At 44.0% G+C, this 19,973-nt stretch overlaps 1 protein-coding gene across 1 annotated transcript in view; it reads left to right on the top strand.

Annotated features, from left to right (window-relative positions):
- Positions 1-19,973, top strand: part of LOC123765218 (aminopeptidase NAALADL1) — a 247,305-nt gene that overhangs the window by 69,874 nt on the left and 157,458 nt on the right. The window contains exons 4-5 of the mRNA XM_045753697.2: positions 120-236; positions 13,524-13,625. Of these exons, the coding sequence (XP_045609653.2) occupies positions 120-236; positions 13,524-13,625 (219 nt within the window). The remainder of the gene's footprint in view (positions 1-119; positions 237-13,523; positions 13,626-19,973) is intronic.

The raw sequence follows: 19,973 nt of genomic DNA, 5'->3' as shown, positions 1-19,973 counted from the left end.
CAAACTGAGGGGCAACGAGATGGTGTGGATGGATAACTGGATATGTTGAACAGGAGCTGAAGACCCAGGGCAACATGGCTCATTTAGTTACTTACACATCGATATTCCCCTCTCCCCAGGAAGTTGTCGGAGACGCCCAAGCCGCTGCTGGGCACCTTCGTGGAGAGCGTGTGGGAGACGCTGGGCCTCCGCGTCAACACCACCACCTTCCTCGTCCACCTCTCCAGGCCTGACGAGTAACTATTCCACGTTGTATACTAACACACTTTACTACGTGACCATTTATGCAGCTGCCCTAACTATATGAAGGCTTACGTAGCGTGTCAACAGCTAGGTATGACCATTTATGCAGCTGCCCTAACTATATGAAGGCTTACGTAGCGTGTCAACAGCTAGGTATGGGATGCTAAAAAATCTCCATCTTGTGAGCTTTAGTGAACCCCAAACCCATCCTGTGAGCTGTAGTGAACCCCAAACCCATCCTGTGAGCTGTAGTGAACCCCAAACCCATCCTGTGAGCTGTAGTGAACCCCAAACCCATCCTGTGAGCTGTAGTGAACCCCAAACCCATCCTGTGAGCTGTAGTGAACCCCAAACCCATCCTGTGAGCTGTAGTGAACCCCAAACCCATCCTGTGAGCTGTAGTGAACCCCAAACCCATCCTGTGAGCTGTAGTGAACCCCCAAACCCATCCTGTGAGCTTTAGTGAACCCCAAACCCATCCTGTGAGCTGTAGTGAACCCCAAACCCATCCTGTGAGCTGTAGTGAACCCCATACCCCATCCTGTGAGCTGTAGTGAACCCCATACCCTTCCTGTTAGCTGTAGTGAACCCCATACCCATCCTGTGAGCTGTAGTGAACCCCATACCCTATCCTGTGAGCTGTTGTGAACCTCATACCCATCCTGTGAGCTGTTGTGAACCTCATACCCATCCTGTGAGCTGTAGTGAACCCCAAACCCATCCTGTGAGCTGAAGTGAACTCCAAACCCATCCTGTGAGCTGTAGTGAACCCCATACCCCATCCTGTGAGCTGTAGTGAACCGCCATACCCAACCTGTGAGTTGTAGTGAACCCCCATACCCAACCTGTGAGCTGTTGTGAACCCCATACCCATTTTGTGAGCTGTAGTGAACCCCCATACTCATCCTGTGAGCTGTAGTGAACCCCCATACCCAACCTGTGAGTTGTAGTGAACCCCCATACCCAACCTGTGAGTTGTTGTGAACCCCATACCCATCTTGTGAGCTGTAGTGAACCCCCATACCCATCCTGTGAGCTGTAGTGAACCCCCATACCCATCCTGTGAGCAATAGTGAACCGCCATACCCAACCTGTGAGTTGTAGTGAACCCCCATACCCAACCTGTGAGCTGTTGTGAACCCCATACCCATCTTGTGAGCTGTTGTGAACCCCTATACCCATCCTGTGAGCTGTAGTGAACCCCCATACCCATCCTGTGAGCAATAGTGAACCGCCATACCCAACCTGTGAGTTGTAGTGAACCCCCATACCCAACCTGTGAGCTGTTGTGAACCCCATACCCATCTTGTGAGCTGTAGTGAACCCTCATACTCATCCTGTGAGCTGTAGTGAACCCCCATACCCAACCTGTGAGTTGTAGTGAACCCCCATATCCAACCTGTGAGTTGTTGTGAACCCCATACCCATCTTGTGAGCTGTAGTGAACCCCCATACCCATCCTGTGAGCTGTAGTGAACCCCCATACCCATCCTGTGAGCAATAGTGAACCGCCATACCCAACCTGTGAGTTGTAGTGAACCCCCATACCCAACCTGTGAGCTGTTGTGAACCCCATACCCATCTTGTGAGCTGTAGTGAACCCCTATACTCATCCTGTGAGCTGTAGTGAACCCCCATACCCATCCTGTGAGCAATAGTGAACCGCCATACCCATCCTGTGAGCTGTAGTGAACCCCCATACCCATCCTGTGAGCTGTAGTGAACCCCATACTCATCCTGTGAGCTGTAGTGAACACCATACTCATCCTGTGAGCTGTAGTGAACCCCCATACCCAACCTGTGAGCTGTAGTGAACCCCATACATATCCTGTGAGCTGTAGTGAACCCCCATACCCATCCTGTGAGCTGTAGTGAACCCCCATACCCATCCTGTGAGCTGTAGTGAACCCCCATACCCATCCTGTGAGCTGTAGTGAACCCCATACTCATCCTGTGAGCTGTAGTGAACCTCCATACCCAACCTGTGAGCTGTAGTGAACTCCCATACCCAACCTGTGAGCTGTAGTGAACTCCCATACCCAACCTGTGAGCTGTAGTGAACTCCCATACCCAACCTGTGAGCTGTAGTGTACCCCATACATATCCTGTGAGCTGTAGTGAACCCCCATACCCATCCTGTGAGCTGTAGTGAACCCCCATACCCAACCTGTGAGTTGACCTTAAGTGCACCTCGTTCACAAAGAGTGCGAGTTGTAGTTGTGTAGTTGGTGCATTATAAACCCCACTCACATTCTGTTGTTGGCAGAAAGGTGTCAGTGTCAAAGAACTGGACTACAGCAATCTCTAAGCTAAGCAATTTACACTTGTAGTGAGTTAGTTACACATTATTTGTTTTGCCTATTATGCACCCCCCACACCCATCCAGTAGGCGGCGGTGGAAAGTCTTCATGTAGCACTTCATTTTGAACGGAGTAGTTGTACATTTCCTGAGCATTTGGGATGGAAGTATTATTTCTAAATTCTTGAAGTCTTCACATGTAATTGCACAGTCAAGTAAAGTACGTGAATAGGACAGGGTTTACATTTCTGTCACCACGGGGGACTTAGCCAAGCAGCCCCGTCGCGAAATGGTAAGACACTCGCCTGGTATTTCGCGAGCGCTTTGGCCTTTGCCTGGGCTTTGGCCTTTGGCCTTCGTGTCCTGGCCGGGGAGGATTTACTGGGCGCCAATCCTAAACTCTAGCCTCTGTTTACCCAACAATAAAATCTGGTTGTTAAACGATTTGGCGGGTCGTATTCCGGAGAACTTTAGCATTAAGGACTTGCCGGAAACGCTATGCGTGCTAGTGGCTGTACAAGAATGTAAGAACTCTTGTATATGTAAATAAACAAATACAAATAAAAATTTGGTCGGATCTACTTCAGCAGATGGTAGGTGTAACTGCGCCAGCCTAGCACTAGTAACGTCTAGAGGTCTGCTGACCTTTATTGGATAACTCAGAGATAAGTGGCGTCTCGTGCACATCAGTATGATGATGGACAGAATAACTAGCGTTAATTTCACTGTCTAAGGACTGGTAAATTTTGTCACAGTTCTCTGTATATTACTGTCATCAGGCTGCTGAAAGGCGGTCCAAAGTGGTAGTCAAGTTCCTCTTTAAGAGCACATGCTTTGGTTAACTCGTCAGCTTCATCGTGCATTCCGAGGCCAATACGGAAGAGGATCCATGGGAAATCATTTTATTATATTTGAGCCTTGCTTCAGACACAAGCATGTTATATTTATGTCTTGAGGAGTTAAGTTAAATTGTGACTATCATGAATGATAGTCACAATTTGTGTATCATCTTTGGATACTTACATTTGTTTGAGTTCGAAGGTCAAGGCAGACAATTCTGTTTGAAGAGTGGAGGTCCGGTTATAGCCATCATCCGCTGTCCCCACAACTGCCCTCCCGGCGGCACCAGTGGAGTGTTGGCAACCACCAGTAGAAATATTTTAATCGTGAGAGGGAGCGATCTATGAACAGGAACATTTGCCTCAAGCTGTATCAGGGGTCGACCTTTAATCACATTTTTGTGTGGGAAGGGAATGATAGTAATCTTGATAGGGGTGAGCTCCTATAGTATAGGGAAAGATGTTGTAATGACTGGATTCTCACGGAGACCTGCAATTACACCTTGCACTTGCAATGGGCTCACATTGAGCTCAACTGGCCCACAACAAGATGTCCAATGGCCAAGATAACAACACGGAGTAATGATGTCTTCCACTATGATGTCATAATCTTACGTCAGGGGTCGTCATCCTGGCTTAGAGGGTTCAGAACGTTACAGCTCATACAACAACATATGTAAATGGTATGAGGCTCTGAAGCAGCGCTTCTCTCAATTAAGATCGTTTCAAAAATAATTCAATAACAGTCGCGTCGGAAATTTCCGACATAATTTATTAACCCTTAACATAATAGGCAAGAAAATAGTTACTGTTTATGTTAAATAAATATTAAATATAATTATCACCAAATACCTTAGTTAACCCTACAAGAAAATTGTGAATGTGGCGTCTGTACTAGAAAATGAATTACATTACCGCGTCACCAAAATTAAATTCACCCGCGAACAATATTAATAATCTCTAAAACAACACAGTCTGTGTATTCGTTTGCCTTGTTCGGGTAGAATGTAGACACAGTAGTCGCTTCTGTTTATATTTATTGAGTGAGGCAACAAGGTATATATCTGCCTAGCCGAGGTCCTTCTACTCTGAGTCTGTGAGGCTAACTGCGGCTGCTGGGAGCATGCCTGATGCTCCTCTGTCTGGCATGACGTCAGAGGCCTACTCGCCTGTGATTGGTTACATTTCAACTGACAGAATTTGAGTATAACATGTGGACTAGAATGAAAAAACCAAAAATGCTCCACTGTAACAAACAGAATTATTATTAATCAAAAATGCTAAAAAAACTACTTCTGAAATAAAAAAAAAAGCGTTTTTGGACGCGCAGGAGGGAGGAGCCAAATTGTTAGTGGTCACTCTGTGGGAAGGTCACGCTTGTTAGTAGTCACTCTGTGGGAAGGTCACGCTTGTTAGTTGTCACTCTGTGGGAAGGTCACGCTTGTTAGTAGTCACTCTGTGGGAAGGTCACGCTTGTTAGTGGTCACTCTGTGGGAAGGTCACGCTTGTTAGTAGTCACTCTGTGGGAAGGTCACGCTTGTTAGTGGTCACTCTGTGGGAAGGTCACGCTTGTTAGTAGTCACTCTGTGGGAAGGTCACGCTTGTTAGTTGTCACTCTGTGGGAAGGTCACGCTTGTTAGTAGTCACTCTGTGGGAAGGTCACGCTTGTTAGTGGTCACTCTGTGGGAAGGTCACGCTTGTTAGTAGTCACTCTGTGGGAAGGTCACGCTTGTTAGTTGTCACTCTGTGGGAAGGTCACGCTTGTTAGTAGTCACTCTGTGGGAAGGTCACGCTTGTCAGTGGTCACTCTGTGGGAAGGTCACGCTTGTTAGTGGTCACGCTTGTTAGTGGTCACTCTGTGGGAAGGTCACGCTTGTTAGTGGTCACTCTGTGAGAAGGTCACGCTTGTTAGTGGTCACTCTGTGGGAAGGCCACGCTTGTTAGTGGTCACTCTGTGGGAAGGTCACGCTTGTTAGTGGTCACTCTGTGGGAAGGTCACGCTTGTTAGTAGTCACTCTGTGAGAAGGTCACGCTTGTTAGTGGTCACTCTGTGGGAAGGTCACGCTAGTTAGTGGTCACTCTGTGGGAAGGTCACACTTGTTAGTGGTCACTCTGTGGTAAGGTCACACTTGTTAGTGGTCACTCTGTGGGAAGGTCACGCTAGTTAGTGGTCACTCTGTGGGAAGGTCACACTTGTTAGTGGTCACTCTGTGGGAAGGTCACGCTTATTAGTGGTCACTCTGTGGGAAGGTCACCCTTGTTAGTGGTCACTCCGTGGGAAGGTCACGCTTGTTAGTTGTCACTCTGTGGGAAGGTCACGCTTGTTAGTGGTCACTCTGTAGGAAGGTCACGCTTGTAAGTGGACACTCTGTGGGAAGGTCACGCTTGTTAGTAGTCACTCTGTGAGAAGGTCACGCTTGTTAGTGGTCACTCTGTGGGAAGGTCACGCTTGTTAGTGGTCACTCTGTGAGAAGGTCACGCTTGTTAGTGGTCACTCTGTGGGAAGGTCACGCTTGTTAGTGGTCACTCTGTGGGAAGGTCACGCTTGTTAGTGGTCACTCTGTGGGAAGGTCACGCTTGTTAGTAGTCACTCTGTGAGAAGGTCACGCTTGTTAGTGGTCACTCTGTGGGAAGGTCACACTTGTTAGTGGTCACTCTGTGGGAAGGTCACGCTTGTTAGTGGTCACTCTGTGGGAAGGTCACGCTTGTTAGTGGTCACTGTGGGAAGGTCACGCTTGTTAGTGGTCACTCTGTGGGAAGGTCACACTAGTTAGTGGTCACTCTGGTGGGAGGTCACGGACGCAGTCGCGCCTCTGCGACTGCTTGATTTGCCGCAATTAATTTCTAGTTTATTTTTGCGTACATTTCCAAATACAATTGTTTTATTTTTCTTGCCACTCCTATATATAATGAACACGTACACAATATTATGTCAGTAGAACATCTGTATTGTCCCAACACACTGTGTTACATGCGTCACAAATGTGTCCACATATATTGCTCATATATCCAATGTTTCATGTTCATTTATGTATATTTGCAACATATTTACACACTGTACACTATCACACACTATCTACATTCACGATTAACACATTCTGAACTCCGCGAGTGTGAGCTGCCACACCCAGCCAGCCCTCCATCACCCCTCCAACTCCTTACTCGCCAACATTCCTCCTCCCACCATACTGCTATTGTTATTACACTACTAGCTGTACCTGGCCACACGTTGCTGTGGCTCAGTAACGCATGTGCGTTGCAACCTTCCCCTGTCTCTCAGTCCTCCCCACCATTCCCCCCCCCCTCCCCCGTCCCCTCGTCCTCCTCACCATTACCTTCACTTCCCCGTCTCGTTGTCCTCCCCACCATCCCCCACTCCAGCATCCCCTCGTCCTCCTAACCATTCCCCCACTTAACTGTCCCCTCGTCCTCCCCACCATTTTCCACTTCCCCATCCCCTCGTCATCCCCTACCATTCCCCCCCCTCCCAGATCCCTCATCCTTTCCACCAACCTCCACTCCCCTGTCCCTTTGTCCTCCCCACCATTCTCCATTCCCCTGTCCCCTCGTTCATACCTTCCCCAAGTCCCCTGTCTACCTCGTTCTTCCCACCCTTACCCCCACGTCCTCCCTACCATCCCCCACTCCCGTCCCTCGTCCTCCCCACCATTCCCCACTCCCTCGTCCGATGCATTCCCAAAAGATCTGATGTTCCCATTAGAAAATTGGGAACATCAAATGATTTGATGTTCCAATCACTGAAATATAAAAAAAAACAGTTAAAAAAATAAGAAATGAAAAACAATGAAAAAATAAAAAAATAAACTATACTCACGAAAATGAAGGGTATGGTCACACAGCTCAATTCCAATGCAAAGTCACATAAAATAATTATATCAAAATGAAAATAAGTCAAAATCTATGAAAATTCAATTTATCAATGAAATCAGAAACACTGAACTGGAAATGCAACATGTTTAGTATAGCGTGTGTTGCTCTTACATGCAACAGATGATACTGTTTTTCAAAAACAGCATGTTTTTACCTGTCACAGTTGATGCATCTATACTTATTTTCATGAAATGAATGGTATAGTAAAAAACACAGCTTAAGTCCAACATAATGTCATACAAAATAATTAAATCAAAATGAAAATAAATCGAAATCTATGAAAATTAAATTTATCGATGCAATCAGAAACATTGAAATGGAATCGTAACATATTTAGTATAGTGTGTTGCTCTTATGTGCAACAGATGGCGCTGTTTTTCCAAAAAAGCATGTTCTTACCTGTCACAGGTGTGGCAACTGTATAGTAAGTATACACAACATGCGCATATTCGAATGGAACATTGTGTATAAGTTTCAGAGCAATCGGTGAAGAACTTTCGAAGATTACAGCGTGCGTTGCTCTTACGTCCAACAGATGGAGCTGTTAAAAAAAAACTTGTTTTTTCCTGTCACAGGTGAGACATGTATATAAAAACACACCCCTATTCGAATGCAATGTTGTGTCAAAATTTCATAGCAATTGGTAAAAAGGTTTCAAAGATTTCCCACACATGAAAAACACAGTTTTTCCAAGAAGCGTGTTTTTTTTTCCGTCACATACCTGACATCTATATAAAATGTATATAAAAACCTGCTCGGATGCGAATGGAACGTTGTGTGAAAATTTCAAAGCAATCAGTGAAGAACTTTCTAAGATTAGCGATTTTGAACAAACGAACATTTCCTTTATTATTTATATAGATTTACACACGTTATGTATAAGTATCTACATGTTTTATTCACCATAACTATAAAACTAAGCTGGTATTGTGTCCAAACAGCATAGTGGCCACCATAAACTGCATGACAAATCACACAGCAGAAGACGACACTACGAGTAAGATGCCACCCCCTCACCAAAATTGCTTCTCCCAACATACTCCTGTTACTGTTATTACACTATAAAACACATTTTGTATATACCCATGTACATATGTGTTCACCATAGTGAACCACTAAGCTAGTATGGTTAGCCCAAACAAGAGTGGCTGCCACACACAGTGATGCTACCTCGATTCCCTCCCTCCCTCACCAAAATTCCTCCTTCCACAATGCTACCCACAGCGCTAATTATCACCACAATCCTGCTATTATCCCAATCCTGGTCACTAAATCTTGTAAATGCATAATTGACCACAAGATTATTTTGTAAAGGTAAATAAGAAGTCGTTTGAAAATTCCTAGATGGATTAAATAATGCTTTGGTGCTATGGCTAGCGCTGTGAACATTGTGAACAGTATTGATTCACTGATATTTGAACATTGTACACAGTCATTATCACACTCAGGGTCTTCTGTAATACTATCATAGCTAAATAATACCAGTTACATATATATTTTGACATTATTAGGCGATGCTGTGGTCATAAGCTGAACAGCAGTGCTGTGAGCTCATGCTGCGTGTGCCAGCCTTGGTTGCTCACTCAGTACTGAGGCTCTCACATCTGGGAATGTTGCCCACGATTTAAAAAAAAATGGCATCTGTTTACAAGAGCCCTGAGGAAGCTGATGTGAACCCCATGTAGCTGCGGGAGTTTTGAATCATAGCTCTACCTATAAGATCCCTGAGGCGCGTTGCGCACCACCCTTCGAGCGCCTATCAGCGTGTTGCGCAGTGCAGTGCAGTAATTATGCACCATTATTGTTCCAGACCTCAATACAGGTGAAATAAGGAACTAAATTATGTGCAATAAACTAAATTCATAGCGTAGAATATATCACTAAAATTATTGCCAGGCTTTGGCAGAGTTTATCTTCCAATTTTGTGGAGTGTTATATCTGTAGTGTTAAAGCATAAATTAAATCCAACCAAATTGTGAATACGTTTCCTTAGAGTTTATTGACTAAATTTGTGGTGTTTAATTTCCTGAAAGGTCACTAATAAATTAATAACATTAAATTAAATAACAGTATATGAGACTACTGCTGCAAAATAAAACCAATAAGCCTGATGTTCAATGTAGCAATTGTAGGACATAGTCAAATACTTCTAGACAACTTGCTACTATACCAGAAGTTGAGGTAAGAATATTCAGGTCACCAGGAGCTATGGTTCATAATTTCTATAATAACTCAATTTTAACAGCAGGTCTTAATTGGTCTCATCAATTAACAATTATATTTCTAGGTGGCAATGATATACACCTATCATATAACCCGACTGAGAATATTAATAACCTTAGGAGTATAATTAACTCCTTTAAAGCAAACAGTTCAACTGTTGTGTTTACTCTTATAGAGCCACACTAAGCACCGGAAAATAACCGTTGGGGAGTGAGTACTGAGTTTATACGTACAGCTAAGAATATTAATACCATCTCAGAGAAGTATGTCTGGGGTGCCACCTACATCCACTTTATTGCTCATCCATTCCATGTGAACTTATCTCCAGACGAAGTACACCTCTCACGAGAATCTCAAGCATATGTGGCTAATAAAAAAATTAACACTTATCACAAGAGGTTGATGAGAGGCTTCTGATCATAAATGTATATATTTCTCTTAAGTGAGAGAAACATTTAACATAAAATAAAAACAAATGTAATATATTGCACCTTTGTCTCTATTACACAATATTATATTTAACTTATTAGTTGACAATATGCTTTAGGGTAGGATATTATTAGGCTAGTGTTGAACTAAACAATGTTCAACCTAGTCTCATTAAATTAAGTGTTCCAACCCGCATTACGGTAGGATATTAAAGTTGTCTAGTGTTGAACTAAATATTGAGCAACCTAACACCATTTAAATATTGTGAAGACCGTTATATATGGTGGTACCAATAACAGCACGAGTTGTGTTGTACATATAATCAATTACTTACATTATATTATCATATACCATATTAATTTATATTTGCCTATAATCATTTCACCTTTAAGTGTTAATACATGTTGCTAAACCATCCAACGGTGATAAGGATGAGCTAACCTGAAGAACTCCTACAGTGACACTGATTACCTCAAGATATTGTGGATGATTATCTAAATTAAGCATGTAAATGTACCAAGCTCCACGGAGGGAGGATTATAGCCTAGTGATAGAAAATTTAACCCTAGGTTATTATTACTAATTATTGCTCACTAATATGAGCAATAATTAGTAATAATAATTGTTGGCCCCATAACCTCCACTTGGAGGTTATGGGGCCAACCGAACTCAACCATTCAGCCACCATGGCTGATCCATAGAAGACAAAACGTGCTTTAGCAGCACTTAAGGGTCACCTGACAAGACAACTCAGTAAATGTGAGAATTTGTTACAAGAGTCTCCACTTGATTATCACCTGCTTGAAATCTTCTTAAGTGTGATTGATAACAAATTCGATCAAGTGAAACGAATGATTGAATTTTACCAAAATGAATTCCCACAATTCCATGCCAGTGAAACAACAACTGACGATATGGAGCAAATCAAGTCTGACCTGGCCATGTATGAGGATGACATTCAAGCCAGCTTGGATCCTTTTTTAAACATACTAGATGTACATAAGGCAGCACAGTCTTATAATAATAGTGTCCCTATCCAGTTCAGCACAGTCAGAAGCACGATTACCACCTCTAGACTTACCAACCTTTGCTGGACTGGACGAGGCAAATTGGGATACTTTCTGGATGTCTTTTGACACTCATGTCAATTCTAAGACAACCATACCAAAGGTGACGAAGTTTACATACCTTCAAAGCTTCCTCAAAGAGGAGGCTTTGAAGGTCATAGGCAATCTGTCCCTTGATAAGGACAACTATGCTGTGGCGTTAATGGCCAACTATTACAACAAAGAACTTAGTATAGCTAATCTTTACTATCAATTGGTGGATTTAAAGCCACCTACCAGCCGACCTGACTTCCTTCAAGACTTCAGGTAAGAGGTGGAGTCGCTCATGAAAGCCCTTGGCACCAAAGTAGATAGATGTACAGGCTTCCGAATGGTCATTAAAGCTGGACACCCAAGGGAAGCTTCCTCGAGATGTCCTAGCTGAAATCAGCTCTCATTATAAGACAGACATTCATTCTCACGATGAAATCTTCGAGGGGATGAGAATGACTATAAATAGAATGAAAGCACATAATAAAATCAAACCCATTGAATAGTCATTCACTGTGAAGTCAGTGAAACCAAAGAGTTCAACCAGTACTCCTACTAAACCCAAATCATCCACCTCCACTACAAAGTGGAAATCTGGCAGTGTGGATGCCTATGCAGTGGGGTCCCTCCAAACCTACAGTTACTGTAGCACCCACGGCAGTGACTCCCAAACGTGCTGTAGGCTGGATGACATGTTTGTTCTGTAATGAAGAACATTCCATATATCACTGCCCAAATTATCCTGATGGTGCTACAAGGGGTTAAACGACTCAAGGAGTTGCACAAATGCACAAGGTGCCTACGATCACATGACACCAGGACCTGTGAGACCCAACTACGCACCTGAGGCAGGTGTAACAAAGGTCAGCATCACTCAGTACTGTGTGGAGACATAAACAAAAGTCTTCAAAACCTGCAAGATATATAGTTTAGTGACTTGTGGCACGAGTGCGGAACCGTCTGTAGCATGATCATGTGAGTCTGAGTGAACAACATATTGGATACGTTTTCCACCCACAACTGAGGATCCCTGGTTTAATATCTGGGTGAAACAAATATTTTTTATTTATATATACAAGAGTTTTTATTATATTTTAATTTTATTTATTTATTTATATATACAAGAGTTTTTATTATATTTTAATTTTATTTATATATACAAGAATTCTAACATTCTTGTACAGCCACTACCACGCGTAGCATTTCAGGGAAGTCTTTAATCCTAATTTTCCCTGGAATACGACCCTGCAAAATCGTTTAACAACCAGGTACCCATTTTACTGTTGGGTAAACAGAGGCTACAGTTAAGGATTGACAGCCAGTAAATCCTCCCCGGTCAGGATACGAACCCAGGCCAAAACACTCGCGAAATGCCAAGCGAGTGTCTTACCACTATGCCACGGGGACTGTCTTTACAAGGGCTATTACATTCTTGTAAATCCACTCGCATGCAAAGCATTTAGGGCAGATCCTTAATCTTAATTTTCCCTGGAATACAACCCGCCAAATCCTTTAACATCTAGGTACCCATTCACTGCTGGGTGAACAGAGGCGTACAGTTTAGGATTGGCACCTAGTCAATCCTTCCTGGCCAGGATTCGAACCCAGGCCAAATTGCTCGCGAAGCGCGGAGTTAGTGTTTTACCACTGCACGGCTGTGTCATACCCCAACGAAGTATGTTCACTAGCCCTGCACAACCAGCAGTGTGTTAGGGGCCAGAAGAGCCACAACCAGCAGTGTGTTAGGGGCCAGAAGAGCCACAACCAGCAGTGTGTTAGGGGCCAGAAGAGCAGAAATAATATAAAATAGTGTGTGGGCACCAAGGTGGAACATTGGGGGTGCAACAAGGAGTGTGGTATGAGGTAAATAAACAGGTGCAATAATTTAAGCGTATAACAAGTAAAATTACAAATATAAAGGCAATGGCCAATAAGAATTCAATTCCGGAAGAATAACATTGAAACTAAGTGTGTGCAAGGATGGTGTAGGCCATTAACCAGTTTCCGGTTTACAAAATGTTAGCACTCGACTAAGGGTGTCAAGAGTAGCTGGTCAATTAAAATTTTTAATGCCTGGAACGTTGTAGGTGTTAGTGTCTTTATATACAACCTCTAACTAGAAATCCAACATTCTACTTGTAACTCAATATGTATGTACTTTTACCTAATACAAATATATTTATATTTAGGCACAATTCCTTTCACTTGATACCTCTGTTCATGTAGTAGTAAATAGGTACCCGAGAGTTAGACACACGGAGAGTTCATCCTGGGAGGAAGGTGTTCAGTAGTACGACCTTGGAGATACCCTGAAGCAAGGCTAAAGTATACATATTCACACAGGCTTCGTTTCCCCAATAAAACGACTTACTTTCATTTTAGTTAAACTATTTAATGTATTAATTTGTTTATTAAAACAATTACATTTTTATATTAGGCTTACAAATCAAAATCTTAATTTTGCAACCTTTCATTTTCTTGGGTTGGTTGTGGTGGGTGAAGGGAGCGTCCAAACACCGTCGAGGTCACCTACGTCGACGGCCACAAGTATGTCCTCAACCCTCTGCCTCACACTGTCAACTCTCCGCCTTTCAGCGCCTTCAGGTGAGTTCAACGTCCTCAACATCGGACTATCAACTCACTTCCTTCAGTGCCTACAGGCGAGTTTAACGTTCCTAACCCCCCAGCATCACACTGTCGACTCTTTCAAATTCAGCGCCTAAATGTGCTCTACTCCCTACTCTCTCTCCTTTAATCTCATAAATTATATGTCAAGGCATCCAAGACAGAGTAAATTTTTTGTTTTAAAACAGAGGCTGCATAAACCTCGACACTGGTCTGCATGATGACCTGTAGTTTGTCCACTTTGCTACGTGGAGAAGGTATTTTGATCTCAGTCATGTTAATTCTACACGTCCTGGTGATTTATTCCTCCATAAACACCTAGTTAATTCCGTGGATACCTTTGTCACTTTTCTCCCCACCCGTACTGATACACGTGTCATTGCAGCCCCTTCTCAGGAAGCGGCTGACCACTTAGCCTCATTGTCCTGCATTGGGGAGACCCCTGTTCGGATCTCCAAAAATGCCCAGTTAAATGCCAGCATCTATCCTCCAGATTGATACGTTCACTCGACTCCCTCGTGGTCGTCATCGTCAGCTTCTTTGCATAGTGAAGATCACTTTTGATAGTAGGTCCCTCCCATCTTCTGTAATTCTTGCTGGTGCCAGATGCTCCGTTCAGGGGTACATCCCCTCTCCTTGCCTCTGCAATAGGTGCTGGAGATTTGGGCATGGTCCCTCCAAATGCATGAGTGCGGTGTCTCTATTCCGTTGTGTGGAGTCTTGGGCCATTCTAAGACACAGTTCCCTTCTTCTCAAGCTCACTGCATCAATTGCAGTGATGCCTACCCTACCTTCTCTCACCAACCTGTCTTCTAACAAATTACATCTGAATTTGGCCGTTTGCCCATATGGCTGAAAATAGACATAATTTGAAGATGAAAAAATAATTGAAATAAATTATTGATTTTTTCTTCAAAACAGCAAATTAAGGGTCCTCTAGTAAGTTAGGAGGGAAGGACGTTCTCCTAAGGTTTCAAAACATCATGAAAACCGTTAATTGAAACTTCCTCTCCCAACCCAACCGAGTAAACCAGAGGACTCAAACAGAAAACGGGACAGTACATCTCTTTCGTGAGCCGATTTCATTTCAAATTATGCCCATTTTTGGTCACAGCATGCATACAAGTGAAAAGCAATGTTATTTTAAGAAGATGGGTTGCTCCAACGCATGTGTGCACTACATATTTGATGAAGCCATCCTCAATTTGAAACATTGCAATCATTTAGCTTTTTCCTGAGGCGAGACACCAGGTACGCCGTCTTTCCTCTTTCTCTGGCATGTCTTATGCTCGTGTGTTGCGTTAAAACTTCTCCTCGCCCTCTCCCGCTTTCTCAGATTCGCGACTGATTCCAGGCCTTGGACCTGGACACCTCCACCTCACCTACTCCTTTGCACTCTGAGCCAAAGGGTCTTCCTCCTGGTTCTCCATCTGGTGTTTCCTTCCTTCCTTCTCAGTCTTCCTCATCTCCTATGCCCTCTTCCCCTTCTCGGCCCTCCCCTGTGTCTTTTGGTCCTCCACACTGCCTGTCCATCCTCCTCCTCCCAGCAATCTTCATGTTGACCGCTCCCATTCTCCTTCTGTTTACCCTATAGAACCTGTCGCACAGTACATTGCTGCTGGTATGCCTGTCTCTGTCAGAAACGTAAGCCTGACTCCTCTCCTTCCTCCCCTGCGGGCAAGAAGGCAGCGCTCAGAAACGTAAGCCTGACTCCTCTCCTTCCTCCCCTGCGGGTAAGAAGGCAGCGCTCTATTTCGCACCTTCCGACTCGGACAAACTTTGCTTACCCTCCCATTTCTCTGGTCCACCCTACTCTTTCCTTAACTCCATCATCTTACTAAATTTACCTCTGTCCCATAACTCAATTTCACTGATCCTGATTCGGATCTTACTTAGTATAGTGTGTTCTTCTTTGCCTTTGTTTCTCCCTTCTTCTCTGTTTCAGTTCCCTCTGTTTTTGACAATGTCTATTCTTCTCTGGAATATTCATGGATTTTATGCCAACTTCCACAAACTCCGACTTCTAATCACACAGTTTTCACTGCTTTGTTTTTGTCTCCAGGTGATGATGTCACCGACGATGTTTGGCGCTCGTCCTGGTCACTTCTGCAGTTATTCATTTCTCTTCCTCCCCCCCCCCCCTCCCCGGCTTTAGCTGATTCCTATAACTCAACTGCTCTCTTGATTCGTATTAATATTCCCTGCATCCCCTTACTGTTCTTGTCACACATTCGGTGTTCTGCAGCCCATATCTTTGTTTGTAAATGGTATACAGTCTGTTCCAATTATCTTCCCCCCCCAATGTCCCACTTTCTCTTCCTGATCTTAAACACCTTCAGACTCCTTACCTGAGCCTGTGTTTCTTTTGGGTGATTTTAACTGTCGGCATATTCACTGGGGAGATGTGACGAACACCGATGGACGCCTTCTTGAACCATTTGTCCTCTCTTCTTCTGTCTCTTCTGAATTATGGTGCAGCCACTCATGTTGACTCACGCACTCACATCCTCTCCTGTCTTGATCTTTCTCTCTCTGCTCGTCTTCTCTTTATTTAGATTTCACTTGGCGGGTTCTTGACGACCTCCATAACAGTGACCATTTCTCCATCCTTATCACCTCTTTTCACCCTCCCCTCTCCTTCTCTAGGTGGTAGTTTACCAAGGTTGACTGGAATCTCTTCACCCTACATGCTACTCTTTCCGATCTCTCCAATCTGCCTCTCCCTCGAGCCCTCCTTTTTCATGACACCATATTAGACATAGTCCTCTGCTCTGTTCCTCGCTCTACTTCTCGGGGTGCACCGAAGTGTGTTTCCTGGTGGAATGCAGATTGTGCTCGGGCTGTCTGCAGTAAGCGTACAGCCTGGAAGAAACATCAACTCCGCCAGACGGCTACTTCTTTTGTTTTGTTTTGGAAGGCGAGTGAGGAGACCTGTAGTGTCATCCGTACGGCTAAATGTGAGAGTTGGAAATCTTATGCCTCCACCATTACGACTGACACTCGTCTGCCCCAGATCTGGAAAAAAATCCGTAAGATAGCGGATAAGTTTGGTCCAGATGTCTCAGCAGTTATTCAGCTCTGTTGTTCTATTGTGGCGGATCCAGTGTCTGTCACGACCGAACTGGGTTCCCACTTTTCTATTAGCTCCGTTTCTCATCTTCCTCCATATTTCCAGACTCTTAAGCCCCTTCTTGAATCTTGGCCATTAGATTTTCGCACACATCTCCAGCATCCCTATAACAGTCCCTTCTCTCTCTCAGACCTCCAGTCTGCCCTGACACTCTGCGGTTTTATGTCAGGGAGCTCAGATGGCATTTATTTATTTATATTTATTTATATATGCAAGAGTTCATACATTCTTGTACAGCCACTAGCACGCATAGCATTTCGGGCAAGTCCTTAATCCAAATTTTCACTCACACACCTATCCCCAGGAAGCAGCCCATAGCAGCTATCTAACTCTTAGGTACCTATTTACTGCTAGCTGAACAGGCACATCAGGGTGAAAGAAAATCTGCCCCTTTGTTTCCGCCTCCGCCAGGGATCGAACCCAGACCCTTGGGACTACGAACACCGAGCGCTGCCCACTCAGCCGTCAGGCCCCAGTCAGGCATTCATTATGAAATGCTTTGCCATTTCCTTCCATTTACGTTTCAGTATTTACTGAATATGTATAACCGTATCTGAGAGTCGTCGTCAGCGTCTGAGGACTGGCTTCAGGCGGTTGTTCATCCTAGTTGGAAACCAGGTTCTATAGGCTCATCCCCTAAGGACTTCCGGCCCATTGCCCTCACGAGTGGCTTCTGAAAACTCTTTGAACATATGGTCAATGTCCGTCTGATGTGGTTTTTGGAACACTATCACCACCTCTTCCCTTCTAAATTTGGCTTTCCTAAGTGTCGCAGCACGACTGGTGTCAGGTGAACTTAGAGGTCTATATTCGTAGTGCTTTTGCTGCGAAGACCTCCGTTGTTGCCGTCCTTTTTGACCTGAAGAAGGCTTTCGACACCACTTGGCGGTATCATATTCTGTCCCAACTTCATTCTTTTGGCCTTCGTGGGAATCTCCCTCTCTTCCTCCAAAGCTTCCTCTCTTGTCGTTCCTTTCGAGTGAGGCTTGGTACCACTCTCTCTGCCTTTTTTAGGCAGTATGAGGGTGTACCCTTTGGTAGTGTTATGAGCACTACTCTTTTTCTAGTTGCCCTCAATGGTCTTCCTTCCTCTCTTCCTTCTGACGTCTTCTCCAGTCTCTATGTTGACGATCTTACCCTTTGCTGTCAGGGTGATGATTCGCCTTTCCTCCAACGGCGGCTCAACTTGCGATTAATGCCGTGTCGTTTTGGGCCACCACTCATGGCTTCAAGTTCTCTGCAGTTAAGACTTGTGTTATGACTTTCACTCGGAAGCAGGTAGTTCTTCGTCCCCCTTTGTCACTTTATGGTAATACACTTTTGTACAAAGATTCTGCTAAACTTTTGGGGTTAATCTTTGACGCTAGTTTGTCTTGGTCATCTCATATCTCTTATCTCCAAGTTGAATGCTTTAAGGCTCTTAACTCACTTCCTGGGAAGCTGATAGGAGCACGCTCCTCTCTTTACATTCCTCTCATGTGCTGTCTAAACTCGATTAGGATTGTCCTGCTTACTCGTCTGCTACTCCTTCTACTCTTCGCCGTCTTGATGCTCTAGACCATACTGGGTTATATCTCAGCTCTGGTGTATTTCTCTGTACGGTTGTCTCGCTTGCAAGGTTCTCTTTCGGTTAGTGTTACCAATATTTTTTTTCTTGTCGTTCCATCCTTGCCCCCATGGAGGGTCCCACTTCCTAAGTTTTGTAAAACATTGATCCACGTGACTAAAGCTTTTACCCCTCCTACAGTTCTGAAATGCCTTTTCCTTGCACACTTTTCTTCACACTCCCACTCCATTTCCGTCTTCACCGATGGGTCTAAATCTGCAGACGGTGTAGGCTACTCTCTTTTTTTCCTGACCACACCTACATGTGTCGCCTGCTACCAAAGACTAGCAACTTCACGGCAGAACTTTATGGTATTTTGTATGCTCTTCGTCAACTGCTTTTTGCTGTCAGTCTTAATTTTTCATTGTAGTTGACTCTCGCAGTGCCCTCATGGCTCTGGAGTCCTTTAATCCTGTCCATCCTTTGGTAATCGAAATTCAACATTGGCTGTTTCTTATCTCCATCAGGTTTAAGACAGTGGAGTTTTGCTGCGTTCCCAGCCATATTTGTGTTCTTAAATGAGCGTGTGGCACTGCCGCTAAGGAGGCTATCCGCACTTGTCCCATCTCCCATAAAGGTATTCTTTATTTCGACGTCCACCTGGTTATTCATTACTCAATCCTTGTCCGCTGGCAGGGTCGTTGGTCTTCTGTTACGGGTAACAAGCTGCGTGCTCTTAAGGGTAGTGTGTCCCCGTGGCCTTCCTCCTACTGCCGTAACTGGCAGTGGGAAACGGCTCTAGTGAGGTTATGTATTGGCCATATACGTTTAACTCACGGGCATTTAATGGAGCGCCGCCCTGCTCCTTATTGTCCAGACTGCATTGACCCTCTTACAGTCATGCATATCCTTGTTGAATGTCTCGACTTCCAAGATGTGTGTGTGTCTTGCTTCCCGACCGTCTCTTGAGGTAACTTGTCCCTTGATAAAATTCTTGGTGAATCAGATACCTTTGATATTGTTCGCCTTATGCGCTTTTGTTCTCGTATTGGCATCCTTAGTGATATTTAGCGCCTTTTGAATATCCCGCACATTTGATGGTGCAACAGTTACCTAGCTAGTACACACAGCTCGTGTTGCATGAATATAGTGAGATAAATCTAATCTAGGGCATGTCACTATCATAATATAAGTCAACACCAGAGTGTCCCTATGTAGGACAGAAATATAAATTTAAAAGATCAGGTGAAACAAATACGCACATAAAACTTTATATAATATAATATCATTAATAAACAAAAATTATATGCATGTATTTCAATATACAACTGGTATTTACTTCAAATGCACAAGAGACTTAATTGGCTTAATTGAATAAGAAAATCTCCACAGACAAACATTCTACACTTCGGCAATATAAAAAACACAAATGATAACTTATCAGAACAATGTTCCCAGATGAGCTCTTCCAGCCGACTGACGCGCCGGCGCACTAGCCCCACACTCTCCCTCCCTCAAGGGATGGCGAGAGGATAAATTATATAATATAGAAATAATTAATTGAGACATGTAATCATACTAACACAGCCATAAAATAGAATCAAATAAACTTTGCCGCATGGAAATTATATTAAATAAAATGCAATCAATT

The sequence above is a fragment of the Procambarus clarkii genome, chromosome 33 (genome assembly GCF_040958095.1).
Source record: "Procambarus clarkii isolate CNS0578487 chromosome 33, FALCON_Pclarkii_2.0, whole genome shotgun sequence".
Classification (NCBI taxonomy): Eukaryota; Metazoa; Arthropoda; class Malacostraca; order Decapoda; family Cambaridae; genus Procambarus; species Procambarus clarkii.
This window is presented reverse-complemented; position numbering and strand designations above follow the sequence as displayed.